This window comes from Capsicum annuum, chromosome 1 (assembly GCF_002878395.1).
Source record: "Capsicum annuum cultivar UCD-10X-F1 chromosome 1, UCD10Xv1.1, whole genome shotgun sequence".
Classification (NCBI taxonomy): domain Eukaryota; kingdom Viridiplantae; phylum Streptophyta; class Magnoliopsida; order Solanales; family Solanaceae; genus Capsicum; species Capsicum annuum.
Window position 1 is genome coordinate 15,378,062 of NC_061111.1, and position 19,077 is coordinate 15,397,138.

Here is a 19,077-nt window from a genome sequence, read left to right on the forward strand (position 1 = left end):
ATACTATTATGCAAGAACAAATAATACATTTCTAAATTATTAAAGTTGTATTTTTGTATATATGTTTATATATATGTGTAAGAATTGTTATTAAAATTTGGGTTTAGGCCCCTAATTTTATTGAGACGCCGATCCACAACTGCCTGGCATATTTAAAACATTTCAAATTTAACCGTCTAAACTTAGTTACCATTTTATAACTATATACCATGTCAAGAGTCTGCCTAACTCAACCTCAAACGTGTAATCCAATAACGGTAAAACAGTCCCATTGTCGTCCAAAAACAACAGAGTGAGTCCAGAATAAAATCGAACATAAAAATTGCCAGATAAGAAATCAAATACAGGCATTTCCCTATAAAACGGGCCAGCTGGAACCAGCGAATAAAATCTACGTGTCCTACTTGTCCACTTTAATACCACTAGCCGAAACAATATTTTCTTAGTACGAACCACGGGTAGATGATGTATCAGCCAGGTGAATGCAAAGCTATACTCAAATCCCTTCGTCAAGACAAAGAACAGTCTATTTCCAATTTGCTGATGTCCAACGCGACTTCACACAAAGCTTGGTGGCCTCCAAGGATACTGCCCAAGACCAACAGTATATTTTTTACTCACATCAGCCTGAGCTTCACGGATTTTCTTTCACTGCCTTTCCCAATTTGTCTGTTCCATATCATAGATAATCAATTCCACTTTTATTTACCACTTTGCATTTCATTTTCTACCTTCGTTTCTATTCCATTGTTTCCTTCGTTTGTATTTGTTCTGAGGCAGGCATTTGAGAGCTGATAGCTAAATGTTGAGTTTGTTCCAACTACTGATTCAACTGTGTGCGATTGGTTTTGCATTTTTTCATATTACTTTAGTTCGAGAAACGTTTGCGACTTCATAGCAATTGCGTCAGTTCAAGAGCGACTTCATAGCAATTGCGTCGTTCAGGGACATTTGTCCATGGGCGATTTACTGAAAAATGGTACCCATGAGGAAGGCTATGGCTGAAAAATGGTACCCATGCGAAAGTTTATGGTGTTGTGTCTCAAAGTCTAAAATACGCCTTGGAACTTGGTGCAACTGCTGAACTCCCAGATAAGTTTTACTCAGTCAGGTAGTTGAAGAGATGCTTTCTGACGTGGATGATTTGTATATGGATCTTTTCAAGTGTGAGTTGTGCGATGCTGTTGGTGAACGCTGTAATAACAAGGAATCATGTTTACGATCATACTACTTCAGCTCCAAAAATGTCGTTGACCTGATTTTAACATTTCAAATTTAACGTCTAAACTTAGTTACCATTTTGTAACTACCACTACTTTTAGAGCATTTAGCTAATGTACGTGCTAAGGCTTGAATTTGTGCCCTTGCTGAGCATTGCCCCCTCTCAATGACCTTGTCTCAAGCCCTTGCTAATGTCACCCGCCCGTGCCTTAGCCATGTCCTTGCCTTGTCTTGGCATCAGTGTCCCATTCCTTGTTGACCTTAGCCGTGCTAGCTCTATGTGAAATGCCTTTGTCTTGAATGTCAATGTCACGCCCTTGTGTCATTGTTTGCCCAAACCTTATCAAGTCTCCGCCAAGCTGTCTTGCCACACTTCAAGTCCTTGACCCTTACTTGTGGCTCCAGTGTCATGCCTGGGTGCCATATGCACACTTTAGCCTTGACAATATTTTGCTGTCAACTTGTGTCCCTCACTTGTGGCTCCGGTGTCATATTTGGGTGTCATTGTGTACACTGTAGCCTTCACAATATTTTCCTGTCAACTTGTGCCTTTGCATGTTAATTACGCTCTGAATGCGTGTGACAAGGTCAACATGCACATGACCTTGCCACTGCCGCATTCTATCATAGCCCGCTAACCATGCCGTTAATATGGACTGGTCTTTAATTTTTGCCTCTTTATGACCATTAATATTTGCCCTTTAGCACTTTGGAAAACTGATCCAAAATACGTTGACATCCAAAAAAAAAAAAAAAAAATTGCAATCCACAAGTTATGCCTCACAAGAAAAAAAATCCTAAGACACAAGTTTAGTTTCCGAACACACAATGTTTTGCTTAAGAGAAATAACTTATTTCCGGAGAACTTTTGCCTTACAACTTATGCAGAACAACCTTACGAAACTAGATCATAGTTAAGAGTACTTTGGCCCACAAATTTCAGTAATTGAGATGCCGGGACAAAAGTTAAGTATCATTGATTTGTAGGGCAAAAATTAAAGACCACCTCGGGGCAGTCCTTGCGAAAACTTGAAAGTGAAATTCCCATAAATTAAATTGGATCTCAGGTTCACATTATTTCATTCATCCACAAACAGCCCATTTTAAGACCACTGATATGGGAAAGAGCTGCTAAGGCCTTAGGCCCATGCTCAAAGTGATATTGTACTGTTGTTGAACGTAGTCCCACATCGCTACAACTAAAGAAGTGAGCAGTTGAAGCTACCATAAAGTAAGCTCCTGCAACCCCAATGAAACTAACGCAGCCACGCAATGAGCACATAGCGAATTATTCTTTCGCCTTTTATTAAAGAATATCGTGTGTGCGTTGAATACAGTGGCATACGCCAATTTTTAGAGGGGTTGAGAGACCCCAACAATAATAGTAGTTAAAACTTCTCTTCTTATATCACCAGAGGCATACGCCAATTTTTGGTGGGGTTCTCTTCATTGAAACCCCAAATTGGCGGGGTTCTCTTCACTGAGACCCCAACAATAATAAACTAGTTAAAACTTCTTAGCATGTGTCTATTAGAGCTTATTAGAGGGGTGATAAGTATTATTGGATATTTCAAAATAGAAAATGAAAAAGTAAAGGTAGACTGAGTACTAAATTTTTACATTTGTCAAAGGAACCATTCTTCTGTTTTCAGAAGTCTCTTTATGTTGTCCTAAGGAAACAATTAATTTGAAATAGAATAAACTCAATAACGTTTGAGTATAACTCGTTTAATCTATAACTAGAGCTCTAATCGTTTGAATTAGCAGTTTTCATATTAGTTGATTTAATTTCAATAGTTTACTTGAGCTGGTTTAGCTTGGGCACTGCATCTGCTTGAATTGAAAAGGTGAGCAGCTCAATTCTGATCTTCACATGTCTGAGACGGGCATCCTCCGTTGAACTACCCCTTCTACTTGTGCTCAGCCAAGTACCATTATGCACATTGATTGCAATGGACAACTAAACCATTGGTTCCTTTATCCATACTAAAATTTTGAATTGATTGTGTCCGTCATGCATGCATTGGAAAGCCCAAGTATTTAAGCGCGATGTACAGCAGTATTATAGCAGACGCTGCTGATAGAATCAGAACCTGATCATGAGATTAATCAATGCTCTAAACTTCTAGTTGTGAGCTGTTAAAGTGGTTAACCACTCTCAAAAAACTTGAATAGAATTGCAGCCGACATCTTGAATTCTACCAACTGGAACAAAATTCAAAATGCTTGCACTGACTTTGGTACGAAGGAAAATGTCTTCTTGAAAAACGAGTTTCTTATTTATTTTCTAATGTTTGGTAAGTACATCAAGAAAATTTATGTATATTGTCTCACATTTATATGTAATCTAGCAAAACACTACAACGTGAGGGGTGGGAGTGGGGACGGGGGGTGAAGCAACCAAAACTGGAAATTATGAGAACAAATAACAATATCCTCTCTGAACATTATATTAGATCAACTTGTCTTTCCAATAGGTCTCACTGGACCAGTTTCTTACATGTACTAAAACAAATCAATGTCATAATAACACAGCTCCAAAGGAGGCTCCAAGAAACCACATTCAGGCAGGAATTGAAACTCGACACTCTCATATTGACCTTTTTCAAAGATGAGGGACTATGTCAGAGCAGCATTTTCTACCATCAAGGGGTGTGGCGGGATGGATGGAATCTTTTAACTAGGTCACAAGTTCGAGGCCTGCAAATGCAAAACTTCTTGGTAGTGCGTGTTTTACCTCCCATAATGGGCCTACCTAGTGCAAATTTGAATTATTCGAGGAAGTGGACTTCAGATACCATATGATTTAAAAAAAAAAAACAGCATTTTCTGTCAGCAATCCCAGCTGCTAATAAGCACAGGACTTCACATTTTCCCATCCTTTCTACTATCTAACTTAAAGAATAGCGAAATACTCTAAAAGTGTAGGTGAAAAACAATCATGAAAAAAAAAAAGAAAGAAAGAAGAATTTGTTCGCTCTGCATGTCAGTGACCTCTTAAGGTAAAGGAACATGCCAATGGAAGTGTCAACTGATGGAAGAGCAAACGAGGTAAGGATAATTCGAAGAATAAAAAGTACAGAAAACTAAACGTGGGGTTCGGTCACCTGAGGGGTTGCCAGTATCTGTCCTACCTACTGGAAAATGCTACTCACAGAACAATCATCATGGACTCGCCAAATTGTTTCACCGAGAAGATTTGCAACTGAAAGAACAGTCAGCTGAGGGAAATAGTTTTTCTCCATTGCAGGAATTGTGTTTGTGACGATGACCTCTTGAAAAAGGCCACTTGACAACCTCTCAATAGCAGGTGGGCTGTCGGAACAAGAATATTAAAATTGAGTTAACACAAAGCCAATTCAAGCAAGCAAACACAATATGAGTAAATTTGCTATCAGCATCGGCGAATTAATCAAGAATGTTGGAACCAGAGGAACAAAAGAATAGCAGTTGCTATTAGTATTCAGAGAACAACACAGTATGGGCCTCAAAATCAATATACAAATTAATACTACTTCCGGTCCATTCTAAATGTCGGTTTTGCCTTTCAAATTTGATCCCAAAATACGTGTTGTTTAGGAAACCAACAAGGAATTAATTATTTTTTCCCAAATCAACCCCTTCTCTGGAAAATGATCTAAAATGTCTGAGGAGAGATAAAAGGTTATTCGAAGAGATGTAGAGAGTGACTTATAATCCTTATAATTAACGTTATCAAATGGTTTTCTTAAAGTGCCAAAAAAACTTAAACGACATTTAGAATAGAAATGGAATATTAAGCCTTGAAAGAAATGATTGAAGATCTGACAAATGAATAGAACAATTCTCGCACAAGATAGTTTGTGTTGAAGTAGAACCATATTCACCCAGCTAACCACTATACCAAAATGTGTCAATTAAATGGGAAATGTTACCTAAAAACAGCATGTGTACAGCATGCATAAACCTCACGTGCCCCCTCCTGATGTAAAAGTGCTGCACCTTTGGCAATAGTCCCTAAGACCCCCATAAAAAGAAAGTTAAAAATGATTTTCTAACCTGACCTCATAATAAGAGAGTGAGCCTAACAAAACCAAAAGAAGTTCCGCACTGCACGTGCCTAGCTGAGACAAAATTTCATAATCTCACGAAGATGCGTAAATGGAAGAAAGACGAACGTAAAATTAGTAAAGTTTTCAGGGAAAACAACTCAAGATAGAGGATACTCAATAGATCACCAAAGTTCTTTTAGTTCACTGCTTTAGTTAGTGCCAATGCTAGAAAGAATAAAGACTATAAACCATTTATGTTTTCCAGACTTAGATTGACATGAAAATTTGATTAATGCGTCCAACTAACCTGCTGTGTCAATCATGTCATCCACCATAACTGCAACTTTTCCTTTAACATCACCTATCAGGTTCATAACCTGCAGCGCAGCAAAATAATGGCTCAAGGACACAATAGGATGCATAGAAAGTGATGTTGCAATAAGAAATGTAAGCACAGGTTAATGTGTATTTAATAGTTTTATAACACTCTTTCATTTGCATTCAAGAATATCGGCTTTGCTCTTTTTGGTACTCTGTTAATGAATTACCTTGTCCCAAAAGAAGAACTTATAACAATTTACTTGACTTTATGTGTATTTAATAGTTTTATAACATTGTTTCATTTGCATTCAAGAATATCTGCTATGCGCTTTTTGGTACTCTGTTAATGAATTACCTTGTCCCAAAAGAACTTATAACAATTTACTTGACTTTGGAAGAATGCTTATAAGCTATGAGACTAAGACTGAACACAGAAATATTTCTACTTTACAGAAAAGAACTTTTTGAGACTGCTATATAATAAACAGTCCTGAATCTATATAACACATAGAAGAGGGATGTGCACCTCCGGCAACAAAAAGAATAGAACCATAGGGAAGCACACCAGCAGCGTGCGTTGTTGACAAAACATTGCTGCAGTTTATGAAACTTTTAAAGAGAGATTCACCTTAGCTATTGTAGGACCAGAACTTAAAAATTGTTTCCACGAGGAAAAAGGAAAAAGCAAGACCATATGTGACCGAATATATTTAGGTCGTACGTTTATTGGGGAAAAAAAAAAAGAAGAAAGCCCTCAAAAAAGCATATCAATGCAACAAACTGCAGTATCAAGGTTAGCTTCATGTCTACCTCAGCTATATTATGCCCTTGCCGCCTTTTGTCCACAATGGCTAAAGGTGCATCGGATAACTTTTTTGCAAAGGCACGTGCTCTAGCAACTCCGCCAACATCAGGAGAAACTACTACCAAATCATCAGAAGAAATTTTCTTGCTGGCAAGGTAATCAAGGACAACAGGCTGTGCAAGCAAAGAATGGAGACTGCTTATTTACCAATTTAAAATGGGCATTACTTAAGCTTTTCCAATAGTAAAGAAGAGATTACCTGACAGTACACATGGTCCACTGGAATGTCAAAGTAACCCATGGATTGCCCAGAGTGCAGATCACAAGCCAAAACACGATCCGCACCTGCTTCAGTTATAAGGTTCGCAACCAATTTGGCGCCAATGGATTCACGACCTTGTGTCTGTAACAAGGAAATTTATGATAATTAGAACATATAAAACACAGTAAAACTTGTCTTCACATTTGTAACTTTTTAGAGCCAACTGAAAAAAACACGTGAATGAAATGTAGTTAAAAAATACACCAAAGAGAGATTGCTTGATATAATTGTTGCACTAACTCAAGAGTAAAGAACACTAAGATATTGAACAACCAGAAGAAGATGCAAGCAAATAGCGATAGTACTTGTAATCATAAGCACAGAAAAATGTCAGATTAGGCTCTACCCTACTTTTATAATCACTTTTTGGGTTCAGGTAAAGAGAGGTCAATGCCACACCCATTCCCACCTCAAGGTAGAGTAGAAACAAACAAAAAGAGGCAAAGAAACTTGACCAACAAAACTTGAAGCTTGCAAGAATATGATTTGCAATGGAATCTAACTTGCCTTTCTATCAGCTCTGGCATATCCAAAGTATGGAATAACTGCAGTAATGGTCTTGGCAGAAGCCCTTCGACATGCATCTATCATTACCAGAAGCTCCATAAGGTTTTCATTGGCCGGAGGACATGTGGACTGAATCAAATAGACATCACAGCCTCGAACACTCTCTTGCAACTGGACATAAATTTCACCATCAGCAAAGCGCTTGATGTTGACCTTTCCCAGCTCAAAGCCCATGTACCAAGCAATTTCCTAAGTGACAAAAGATGTTGCATCAATTGTAAAGAGAAATATAGCATAAACTTAAAAGAACTCTGATGGATTTCATGGCTAGAAGTAACAATGATTTCTATATTTTGAAGATTGAGGAGAAAAGTAGATAATTTCTAAGACAAACATATGGAGGATTCTTCCAGAGGAAATTTCAAATATTTTTGTGATTGTGTCTCTTTCCATATAAGAGAGAAAACAAAGAAATGTCCTAAATCTTTCCATTTTTTACTGTTCCTATGCTTCGTCAGGTATTCAATCAGTTACGTGCTAAAAATTAAGACTAGAAAGAGAGGAAAGAACGTAAGTGTATTAAATTCCATACTTCTTATGCAATATTTAAAAGGAAGAAATTCCGAATAAATTGATGAATAATTGTTTAGGACAGAAAATTTAAAGCTGAAACATACAGCCAGAGCCACTCTCCATCCAAATCCCGAAACTATATCCTTGAGCAGGCTAGAATAGTCAAGAACAATGTATAAGTGGTGGCAGTCCCCCAAGGACTTGTTTTCTTTTCCTGCTACTAGTAAGGCTATTCCAAAAGTTCAGAATTTAGTTAATAACACATTTAAACCACTGAACTATTATTTTGAAACTGAGGAAGCACAAAACTGCGACATTCTTCAGCATGTCATTGTTCACACTGTATGAAACAAATAAGAAGATCTTAATTGTCATTAAATCAAATATGATGAAAAAATCTACTAAACTGAATTTGGATGTTGCAAAGCGTTGAACAAACAACAGTGGATACACATAACTCCATTAACAATCGTCTGGTGTACCTGAGAAAGCGAAGGATTTGCAGTTCCAGTGAATATCTTCAGTCTATTATTGTTTCTACCAACGGCATTCTGCAGGCGCCTTGCTTGCAAGAACTTTGAAAGTGTTCCATCATTGATGATTGGCACACTAGGCTTCCCATTCACTGGTTCGCTGATTTCACATTTCTGATACCCAAACAAATGATATAAGATAAAGAAAAACAAACTGTAGAGGTATGATAATTAAAAGAACAAGTACATAAGCACCATAAGTTTTTCACCAACCAAAGTTGTAGGTTTGAACAAACTTCCAACTCACAAGACTGAATCCATAAAGGAAGAGCAAACTCAGGTTCCTTTTTCTTTTATCGGGTCAAACTCAGTTTCCTAATTTGTCCTAAATTTGCAAAATTCATACAAAGATTCAATTTTTCTGATCACTTTTATCTTTTTCAAATTCCCCTTCATTTAACGGTACAACAATAACTATGACTCCTTAAGACATATCTGAAAGAGCTTTTGGGTGTTTGGAAACACCAGAAAGGCTGATAACCCAAATCAGTTGAAAAGCCATACAATATGCAATTCAACTTATGACTCTAGCTTATAAGCACTTCGGTTTGATTAAGACTTTTACAATTTTATCCCTAACAACTTATGAAATACCCGAAATCCTCTTCCCAAAACAAACCCTAATTCCTTCTGCATTCCATTTCAATATTCATCTTTCTCCGTGTAAAGACACTATCTATTTTTTTTTAATTTGTAAATAGCTTCAAAAGCATTTGTATTTTTAACCATACACATCAATGATTTATTATCACTTTCAACACTTTTATCCAATCTCATAACTGCTCATTTGGAAAATCAGCTTTAGCACTAAATATGATTTTCACCACTTAAGATTCTTATGAAATGCTTTCAATTACATAGAAAAGTAACGAGTATTATCTAAAAAGAAAAACATATAGTAAAGGCATCTTAATAAAACAAAGGCTTAATACATCGACAACCCCTTGAACAATGAACGTGCCACTAATTTTCATTTACACACTCGAAGTACAACTTGTTCCAATTGAGCACTTAAACACATGATAAAATCTTCCTCTTAGATGCTTTCAGTTCAAGTTTTGGAATTACTTTTGCGCGTGTTCTCAAGAATCCATTCAATAGATAAGGTAACCACGTAAAATATGCCACCTCCTTTAATTATAAGCATTTACTTCAATAAGCTGCACAGCTTCAGGCATGTCCTAATTGAGGCTGACGTGCATAATAAAAGAAAATGTAATTTAATACGAGACTGATTTAACTACCTAAAAGACGCTTGAAAACACAAGCAAAATAATTTCAATAACTCAAAACAAAAGTGTCTAATAAGAACATGTGTTTAGGTGCTCGACTGTCTGAATAAGATTTACTGGCTATACATCTATGCCTAAAACAAAAAAAAATACCCATAAGCTGCATACACTTTTTAGCAATCGAAAGTTGGAGCTTTAACAAAGTTTCAACCGATAAAACTGAAACACAATAAAAGAATAGAAATACTATGTAAATTCAATTCCATATGAGCAATATTCTACAAATTCAATATAAAGAATCAATTTTTCAGAATAGATACCATGCATTGTTTTCCATTAAACAAAAAAAGAAGCCAACCCAGAATAAAGAAAATGACATATTTTATATGATTAACTTAACTACTGAATCGAACAGATACCAGGCATTGTTTTCCATTAAACAAAAAAAGAAGCCAAGCACAGATTAAAGAAAATAACATATTTTATATGATTAACTTAACTACTTAATCGAATAGATACCAGGCATTGTTTTCCATTAAACAAAAAAAGAAGCCAACCCCAAATTAAAGAAAATGACATATTTTATATATTAACTTACTTAACTACTTAATCGAATAGATACCAAGCATTGTTTTCCATTAAACAAAAAAAAAAAGCCAACCCCAGATTAAAGAAAATGACATATTTTATATGATTAACTTAACTACTTAATCGAATAGATACCAGGCATTGTTTTCCATTAAACAAAAAAAGAAGCCAAGCCCAGATTAAAGAAAATGACATATTTTATATGATTAACTTAACTACTAACAGCCGTTAAAGAACACACGCAAAAAATTTTCAAAAATGTGAACTGGATAGGAACATTTTATCATATATTCATGTGCTTAATTTGAAGGGGAGCCTTGGAGTAACTGATAAAGTTGTTGCCATGTGACCAAAAGGTCACATGTTCAAGCCTTGGAAACAGCCTCAGCCTCTGGTAGAAATGCAATATAAGGCTGCGTACAATGCACTCTTAGGGGCTCTTCCTTGGAACCTGCGCATGGTGGGGGCTTTAGTACATCGGGCTGCCTTTCCTTTCTTTTCATGTGCTTATTAAGCACAAGAATAGTTGAGCTTCTAAATAAAATGTATTGGTTGTCGATATATTAAGCCTAAAACAAACAAATACCCATAAGCAGCATACACTTTTGAGAAACCAAAATTGGAGCTTTAACAGAGTTTCAACCGACATGAACTGAAACATATAAAAGAACATAAATACTTTTACCAATCAAGAAAAGAATAGAGAAGCAATGTAAATTCGATTTCATATGAGCAATATCCTGCAAAATCAATATACATAATAAATTTTTCAAGAACCCTTGTATCAAAATAGACACCAACCCCCCCCCCCCCCCCCCAAAAAAAAAAAGAGCCAAACCCAGATTAAAGAAAATGAAATATTTTACGTGATTTAACTTAACTATCTAATAGACACTCGAAAACAGAAGCAAAATAGAAATACTATGTAAAACAATTCTTTCTTCTTCTTTTTTTGATAACTGTGGTTCCCCGGCCAGCTTTTGTACACCTCTACTAAATTCAGCAACCGTTATCACGTGACTCTATCTACCAATGCTAGCACACATGTAAATTCAATTCATTTTTAATATCAATTTTTCAGGGACCCATTTTATCAAACAGGTAACAGGCATTGTTTTCCATTAAACAAAGAAAAAATAAATTAAAGTAAAAAATACTTACAACATGGGTGGGAAGACGGGTGCGTTTAGGAACAAAGCTTTTATGATAGAGAGAAGAGGGAGAAGAAGAAGAGAATAGAGAAGTAGAAGAAGAGGTTGAAGATGAAGAAAGGGAAGGCGAAGTTAAGGAAGAAGCCATTGAAGGGATTTGGGACGTTTTGGTTTTGGCTATGGCTTTGTCACCTATTCTATTCCTATATATTGTATGGCAATCCTTTATTTATTTCTTTGTGTTTGCTTTATACCATTAGGATTTTGTTTCTTTTAGCTGAATAGCAAAGTCATGTAGATGGAAATAGGAAAATGGATTTTGGTTTTGTAATCTTTTACAACCTTTTTTTCCCCATTTTAGGAATTATTGTATCTTTTTCTATTTTATTAATTATTTTTTTTTGTTATTATCGGTTGATTTTTCGGGGTTCGACGCAATACTTCAGATAATTTATTATTTCTTTTTAATAAGCTAATTATTTGAGTATGTTTTCATGCTCCTCGATTAGTTTCACAAGATATTTAACATCTCTTCTCTTCGCCAATAATTATTAGATAACTCTGTCTATTAATCACTTAGTATTTTGTCGTTGTTGTAAATTGAACTTCGATTAACCTTCATGGAAAGAGCGTTTTGAAGTAACTGATAAAAGTATTGTCATGCAATCAGGAGATCGCAAATTTAAGCCATGGAAACAGGCTTTTACTGAAATATAAGGTGAGGTTGTAGTCCCTTATGATCCGGCCTTCCCAAAATCCAATATAGTACATCACGGGAGCTTTGTACCCTCACTGCCACTTATTATTTTTTCTCTCCATTGTTTTTATCACCATATTCTCTTTCATATTATTTGCTTTAATTAAGAATATATCATAAACAATCTCCCGATCCATACACAAGAAAAAGACCGCATACACATAAAACACACCACTCTCTATAGACTTCCACTGTTTCATTTGTAAGATTACCGTCATTTGATAGAGTGTATTAAAAAAAATTATATATATTTTAATTATTATATTATTTAATTTTTTATATTTTGATAGGATTTACGTTCTATATATAATTGAATTATAATGTGTATAAATAATATATAATAAATTATTAGTATATAAAAAAAATAACATGGTTAAAATAAAATTATCCTTAATATAAACGATATTTAAAAAATAATCTCTGACATAAGTTGTTTAATATAATCTATTTCAATCGTACTGATACATTTTGTTCAATATTACCTTTATATGCTCTATTCTTCGTCTCAAATTACTTGATATATTTGTTATAAAAATTTATCTTAAAATAATTAATATGTTTAAGAATTCAAAAGATATTTGATTATTTTTTTCAATTATATTCATGTTAAATGAAAAGATTATCTAATCAAGGTCATATTAATTAATTTGCACCTCTTATTAATTTTTTGGGTATTAAAAAATATTTTAAATTATTTGAGACGGAGGGAATACTAAGCAACCACTAAATTTGTCATTGGTTGGCAGTTGGCTGTAATTTAGTCAACAATCTAACAACTAACAATTAACATCAGGTTAATTGAAAAAAAGGTGACACGCAATAAAAGTGCATAATTTTGGGCCCTCACAAAAGGAAGCAAATTTGAGCAAGACTTCTCTTGGTTGCTATTTGAGTTTTCGTGTAGAATTTTCTCCTTTCTCGTAAAAGTTAGACCGTATAGTTAGTTTTTGAACCACATACTACTCTTTAATCATCATAATGCATGATTTGGGATCCAAATAGAAACGAACATAGCTCCGATATCATGTAATGAAATTTTAAAAAGATTATATTATTTCAATTTGAACGCAATGTATATATACACTAGATAAGCCGTCAACTTAGGAAAGAATAAAGTAAAATGCATACAAATTTGACCTCTAAATATGACTCTGTGTATTACTAACAACGGAAAAAGATAAAAAACCATAAACTTATGAAAAATGACTCACGAGTGTCGTTCATCTACCTTTGCCAAGAAATGACTAATTTGATTTTGAGGCTCATAAGTAGTTTTTTTTTGGGGGGGGGGAGTTCCCACCCGGTTTCCGGTACCCGTATTGGAGTTCCGACTAATTCGAATCACACACTGCAGAGCCCCATCTTTTCTTTTTTGGTTTCCTATCCGGTGTTTAATACCTGCATTGAAATCCCGACTAATTCAAATCACGCACTGCAAGGCCCATATAGGGGTGGCAATCTGAATAAAATTTTCTCCATACCCAGAGCTCAAACCTGATGAAGTAATTCCACCATTATACCACAGCCCAACCCATGTTGGTCATAAGTAGCCTATTTGACAACAAAGTTGAGAATGACCATCTTATACTTGCACATAGACCAAAACTGATATTTGGTTGGAGAATAGATTGAATGACTATTCGCAACTTTTTTTCTAAAAGAATAATCAAAACTTTATCGTTTCTTTAGTTTGTTTCTAAATACAAATTGAAAATTATATTTTTCTTTGAACAAGCAATGTCTGTTGAACATAGAAGACTAGAGAAATTGTCAATTTTTTTTACCTTTCTTAGCTGTCACCTTTCGCTCCCTTGTGACTCAAATTCACAACCTTAGAACTGAGTGTCAAGAAAGTGTCAATTGAACATGGAAAAAAATGTGGTTAGCTAACGTGTAACAAGCACAACGAATGATAATTTCATTTTATACGTGTGATAATTTGGTACAATTGAGCCTAACCCCATAAATAATACCATTTCATAACGGGACAGACATGGACCAATGATCAACATCAACCATAAACAATCAATCACATTTTCTTCTTCACGATTTTCGTTCTGGGAAGCTCATAAGGAAAATAATTCTATTTTGGCAAATGTCTTTACATAAAATGCATAGGTATGTTAGCAAGGGAACCAAAATTTACTTGAGAAAATGAAAGTTTACTTGCAATAGTCTCCTTATAAACTATTACAGAGGCAGACCTACATGGCTACTTGGAACAAATTTTATATATATACCTAGCATAACCAGAGAACAATCGAAAAGATTCTGGCGAAAGATCCATCACCATCTTCACGTATTAAAACAAGAATGTCCCAATCAAGTTATCGAGTGACATAAAACAGCATATCCGGAATTGTGATCTCTCTCGCAATGGATGGTTGTTGTTCTCTTGAAGCTATCGGGGGTCATGATAGACGGACGCACTTTGAGTTCGCTTCCTGTTTGGCTCGACTTTTCCTTCTTCCGATGGTTGCTCCTATAACTCAGGCTTGAAGTTTCTGTTAGCCCCGAGGTGAGATATGTGATAGTATAGAAAGGGAGTGTGGAGTCCCATCCAGCGAAACCTTGAAAACATCATATATTGAGACAAGCTACCATGAGAGGAATACCCGCTAGTTTTGGATTCGTAGACACCACTTAGCTTCCATTATCACTAGCGTCAAATTCATAGTCATCACTAGCTTCTTGTTCCTGGTAGCAGCGATTGCAATAAGAAAGTACAATTTTGATGCTTCATATTTCTAACTAGAAATATTTGGGCAAGTAGAAGAAAGTTGCTTCACTGACAAAACCAGAAATAACTAACTGAATAAGTGAAATTACTAGCTAAAGAACATGTTATACAACACTAAAGCAGGGTGTATTAATGCTTGAGGACAAATATAATTAGTTATACAAGGCACAAGACAAACCTTAGAATTAAGGATCTTCAGCCATTCCTTAGACTTTGTTTACTCACGGATCTTAGGACAAACGTGTTCATTCTATACAACTTTTAATGTCCATTTCTTAGAGAAATGGAAATTCTAGAGCGTTCTCCGTCCGCAAGAAATGCCTCAGCTTTGGTAGCTTGCTATGCTCCAGCTCTCTTCCAACACTTCCAACAGAGGAAATAAGAACTCGTTGGTCATTTCTTTCTCCTAGTCCTCTCCCGTCATCACTTCTTCCTCCAGGCAGTTTCCTGTTTGCAATATTCGAAGATTCAAAATACATGTTGCCGCTGATGGAGATATCAAGTTTCTCAATTTGCCACGCTCGACTACTTCCAATATTTCAAGTTTACTGAATAGCCATTCGGAAGTTGGTGAGAGCATAGAGCGGTTATGTTTTCAGTCCCAACACGGTCTAGTCATTCCAGGCTCAAAAGTTTGGAGGCCATGCATTTCATACATCTTCAATTACAAATAGAAAAAATGGGACCATATCTCAATATCCTACAATAAGGTAACATGCAGAAATCCATCCAGTAGCAACTTGGTCAGCACATTCTTTGAGCCATTTCCGCTTGAAAGTACATGTTCGCTCTTGCTCTTTCTCATCAGGAGGCAGATTCAATAACCCAATGAGGTGGTCTCAATAACCTGGAGATCTATATTCATGCTATAAGTATTTGTTAGCAAAGATACAGAGCAAAGGCAACCTTCGTTTGGAGGAAACGACCAGTTATTGTGAATCACATCTCCAAAACATCCAATTAGTGGTAGTGCAGTCAATTACGATTAGCATTCCAGCTGGCTGAACGTCGAGTAACTTATATATTCTACTTTCACAATATATAGTTTCTTTAATGAAACTAAGATCCATGGTGAAATCATTTCAAGTGTTGTTTGTTCATATGATCAATTTTTCTATCTGTCGTGACAATACATTTAAGCATAATATTTAATGCCGAGAATTTGCATATTGACAAGTTCACATATAATGGATATGTCATCCAGCAATATTGGAAATGATGCAATGGAGCTACCATAGCAAAATATTGAGTTTACTCATTCCAACAATTAAATAGACTTTGACCGAAACATTAATTTAGTAAATTCATCTAATAATTAATCTTTCTCGAAACTGGTTCGGCAGTCCCAATACTAGTCAAAGAATTCTATGCTATTAAAAATCTCCTCCCGAAGCTACTGCCAGAATTTTATGCTATAAAAATGTTATCTTTCCTACTCCTACCATACCACATATCCCGGTAATAGTGACACTCTCGTCTGTCAAAGCTACCAGTACCTCTTCTTCCGTCGATTTTCTTAATTCAAACTCGTCGTCGTCTTTTCTGGGTGTAGCTTCAATTCCAACAGGTGGTGCAGGATAGGAGAAATCAACATAATCTATGCCACCCATTGCAATTTTCTTAGCTCTCCTGCTCAGCAAGTAACTGTTAGATCTACAAAATTAAAGATCATGTTTTGAGAAAATTTTAGGTGGAGGAAAACCTACAAGAGAGATTATTTCATTGTATAATGAGTCCATCTGTACGTTAGGCGTATTTACTTACACAGAAAATATGGACGGGCCAATGCCAACTTGGGCCTGGATCAGCATTTTGAAACATGGCCGATGTCAACGGCCCTCAAGCAGGACTCGTGTGCAAGGGATGGGGTGTATGTGAGAATAAAAAATTATACTCCCTCTGTTCCATTTTATATGTCGTCATTTTCTTTTTGGTTTGTCCCAAGAAAAATGTCACATTTTCTTATTTGATAAATATTTAATAACACCATTTCCATTTTATTCTTAGTGGATCCCACTTATTAAGAAAAGATAACTAAAAAGTAAACATTAAAAAAACTTTAAAAGGGACAACTTTATAAACTTTAAGCGAGTCCCACTTATTAAGAAAAGACAATTAAAAATTAAATATTAAAAAAGCTTTAAAAGGGGGCAACTTTGTAAACTTACAAAGTCGTCACTTATTTGTTAAACTCTGTGTCCAGTCAAATAGCGACACGTAAAATGGGACGAAGGTAGTATCATTTTTTTTAAAAAAATGAGTTTTTCATCATATATTATTCAAATCAAACCCAAGTACATCAGTATTCAAAAACTGAGGGTTAGTATACCACTCCATCGAACCAGACACAGAAGCAGATGCTCTATCAAGACAATGAGTAACCTGATTCGCTGATTTCTTAACAGAAGACAAGAAAAAAGATGGCAACTCGTTGAAAAGAGTTTTACAATCAAAACCTAAAGAATCAAAATAAGAGTAATTCACCAAATTTTTTTCCAGAGTTTGCTTCACAAGTAGATTATCAGATTCCACAATCAACTTTGTTGTACTGAATCACTCATTTAACCAAGTGAGATCCTCACGTACCCCTATGATCTCTGCCAATAAAAGGCTATCAACACGACCACGAAACATAGTTTTTCCAGCAACAAATTAATCCAAGTGATTACGTAGCACCATGCCTACCCATGCCAAACCTGTATGGATATCGTAAGAGGCATCTGTATTATATTTGATTGTGTCAAGCGGAGGTAGTTCCCATTTCGTATTCATATTATACACGGCAGCAACACATATCTCGTCCCCCAAATTGGCATTCCTTCATTCATCCAGTGCCTTCTTCGCATAATATAAAGAGGCAGTTGACGTACTTTGCTTATTGTTCCAACATAAATTGTTTCTAGCTTCCCATAAGCTCCACAAAATCATGACTGCTTCCTCCAATTTTATTTTCAGGTTTCTCTTTCTTTATTCCTTAAATCATTCCACAAAGTCTCTTGTTAAACTATGCCCGCCAAAATTTGACTGAATCCAACATTGCTTTGCAAAATGGCATTCTATCAAGCAATGTTTCACAGTCTCCGATGCCTGCAAACATCGTATACAGATTGTACTAGCTACACATTTCTTCCTAAAAAGGCTCTCACATATAGGTAAGATATTTCTTAAAGATCTCCAGATAAAATTAAGCACCTTAGGAGGTAATGACATGCTCCACATGAGCTTCCACAGTTGTTGGTGTTAGAATATACTATTAACTATGTAGTTTAACTTATGGTATTATATTTTCATCTCATGTAAAGACAATTTATTATATTAATAAAATTTTTATTTTATTAAATCACTGTATTAACATGTGTGTCCTTTACTTATGTAGTAGACAATTTTGTGTATGGATTATTTTAACTCATGCACGGAAGATTAAAATTATCGGTTTTTATAAGTTATAAATTAATGTTCACAATCAAAGATAAGGTAGGACAAACATCTTTTGATTGTAGCACAAGACTAAATATAACCGATCTTAGTTATGGGAATGGTAATATTCCAACTTCTTGTGCTAGTACATTTTGTATGTATTGAACGGACCAACTAGAGATATTCGTTTATGTTCTGAATATTAATAAACGACTTCTCTAGTCCATTACAAGTACTTATACTCTTAATCTTGATATAATTATTATGATCTATGTGGTTTGGTTATTATTTTAATCTATTAAAAAGTGAGACTCTTTTGTGAGTCAATATATTCCTAATAGGTTGGATGATGACAAATCACTTAGTGAAATATTAATTAGTTGATAGAATCATGTCTCAGACTTGAGATAGAAGACACCCCTTTATGGTTGCTTATAAGTTTTCACGTGAAAATTCTGCAGGTGGATTTTATATCCGTCATGTGAAATAAGTTAAGCATTATAAATAAAGGATTAAATTAATCAACGAGTTTAATTTTTCAAAAAATTTAATTTAATTGATTGATGTCGGTAATTCTAACACGGGGAGTTAAATAAGATGTAATGGTAGATTTTGAAATTAAATCGAGGAGTGCAATTACAGATTTTTAGTGAAATAATTTATCATTTATTATGATATGATAATTAATTCATTACCGAATTAATATCATAATTGGAATCCCCGATTAATAAACTTGTGGTCCTTACTATGTCTGATTAACTAATCAATTTTGAAAAGGAAAAGAATTTCTTTTTTAAAAGAAGTAATTTTGCTGGTCTTCTATATAAAGAGACTTTAATATCAATAAATAATATTTTAATGCCCATAAAGAGCTGAAAA

The 19,077-nt window shown here is 35.1% G+C and overlaps 1 protein-coding gene, 2 long non-coding RNA genes and 1 other non-coding gene across 6 annotated transcripts; 1 reads left to right on the forward strand and 3 right to left on the reverse strand.

The window, feature by feature from the left end:
- The first annotated feature begins 2,484 nt into the window (after positions 1-2,484).
- LOC124892570 lies at positions 2,485-2,596 on the forward strand. Its single transcript, XR_007050325.1, has one exon. It is a non-coding gene; the product is annotated as a U5 spliceosomal RNA (small nuclear RNA).
- A 1,041-nt stretch (positions 2,597-3,637) lies between these two features.
- On the reverse strand, positions 3,638-11,608 carry LOC107869222 (ribose-phosphate pyrophosphokinase 1). 2 transcript variants are annotated; one of them, XM_016715775.2, is made up of 8 exons: positions 11,295-11,608; positions 8,263-8,427; positions 7,208-7,456; positions 6,638-6,781; positions 6,384-6,551; positions 5,560-5,629; positions 5,136-5,217; positions 3,638-4,536 (listed from the first exon to the last, which is right to left on the reverse strand). In XM_016715775.2, exons 1-8 carry the CDS (start codon positions 11,430-11,432, stop codon positions 4,356-4,358), a joined length of 1,197 nt encoding a protein of 398 aa, XP_016571261.1. In that variant the 5' UTR covers positions 11,433-11,608; the 3' UTR covers positions 3,638-4,355. The 2 variants fall into 2 exon arrangements, with proteins under 2 accessions (XP_016571261.1, XP_047250391.1); XM_047394435.1 differs by lacking the exon at positions 5,136-5,217 and having other exon boundaries at positions 11,295-11,592.
- On the reverse strand, positions 10,316-11,288 carry LOC124886388. Its single transcript, XR_007043491.1, has 2 exons — positions 10,720-11,288; positions 10,316-10,584 (listed from the first exon to the last, which is right to left on the reverse strand). It is a non-coding gene; the product is annotated as an uncharacterized LOC124886388 (long non-coding RNA).
- Positions 11,609-14,035: 2,427 nt separating the features above from the next.
- Positions 14,036-16,657, reverse strand: LOC124886391. 2 transcript variants are annotated; one of them, XR_007043493.1, is made up of 2 exons: positions 14,960-16,657; positions 14,036-14,738 (listed from the first exon to the last, which is right to left on the reverse strand). It is a non-coding gene; the product is annotated as an uncharacterized LOC124886391 (long non-coding RNA). The 2 variants fall into 2 exon arrangements; XR_007043502.1 differs by having other exon boundaries at positions 14,036-14,829.
- Positions 16,658-19,077: the final 2,420 nt, after the last annotated feature.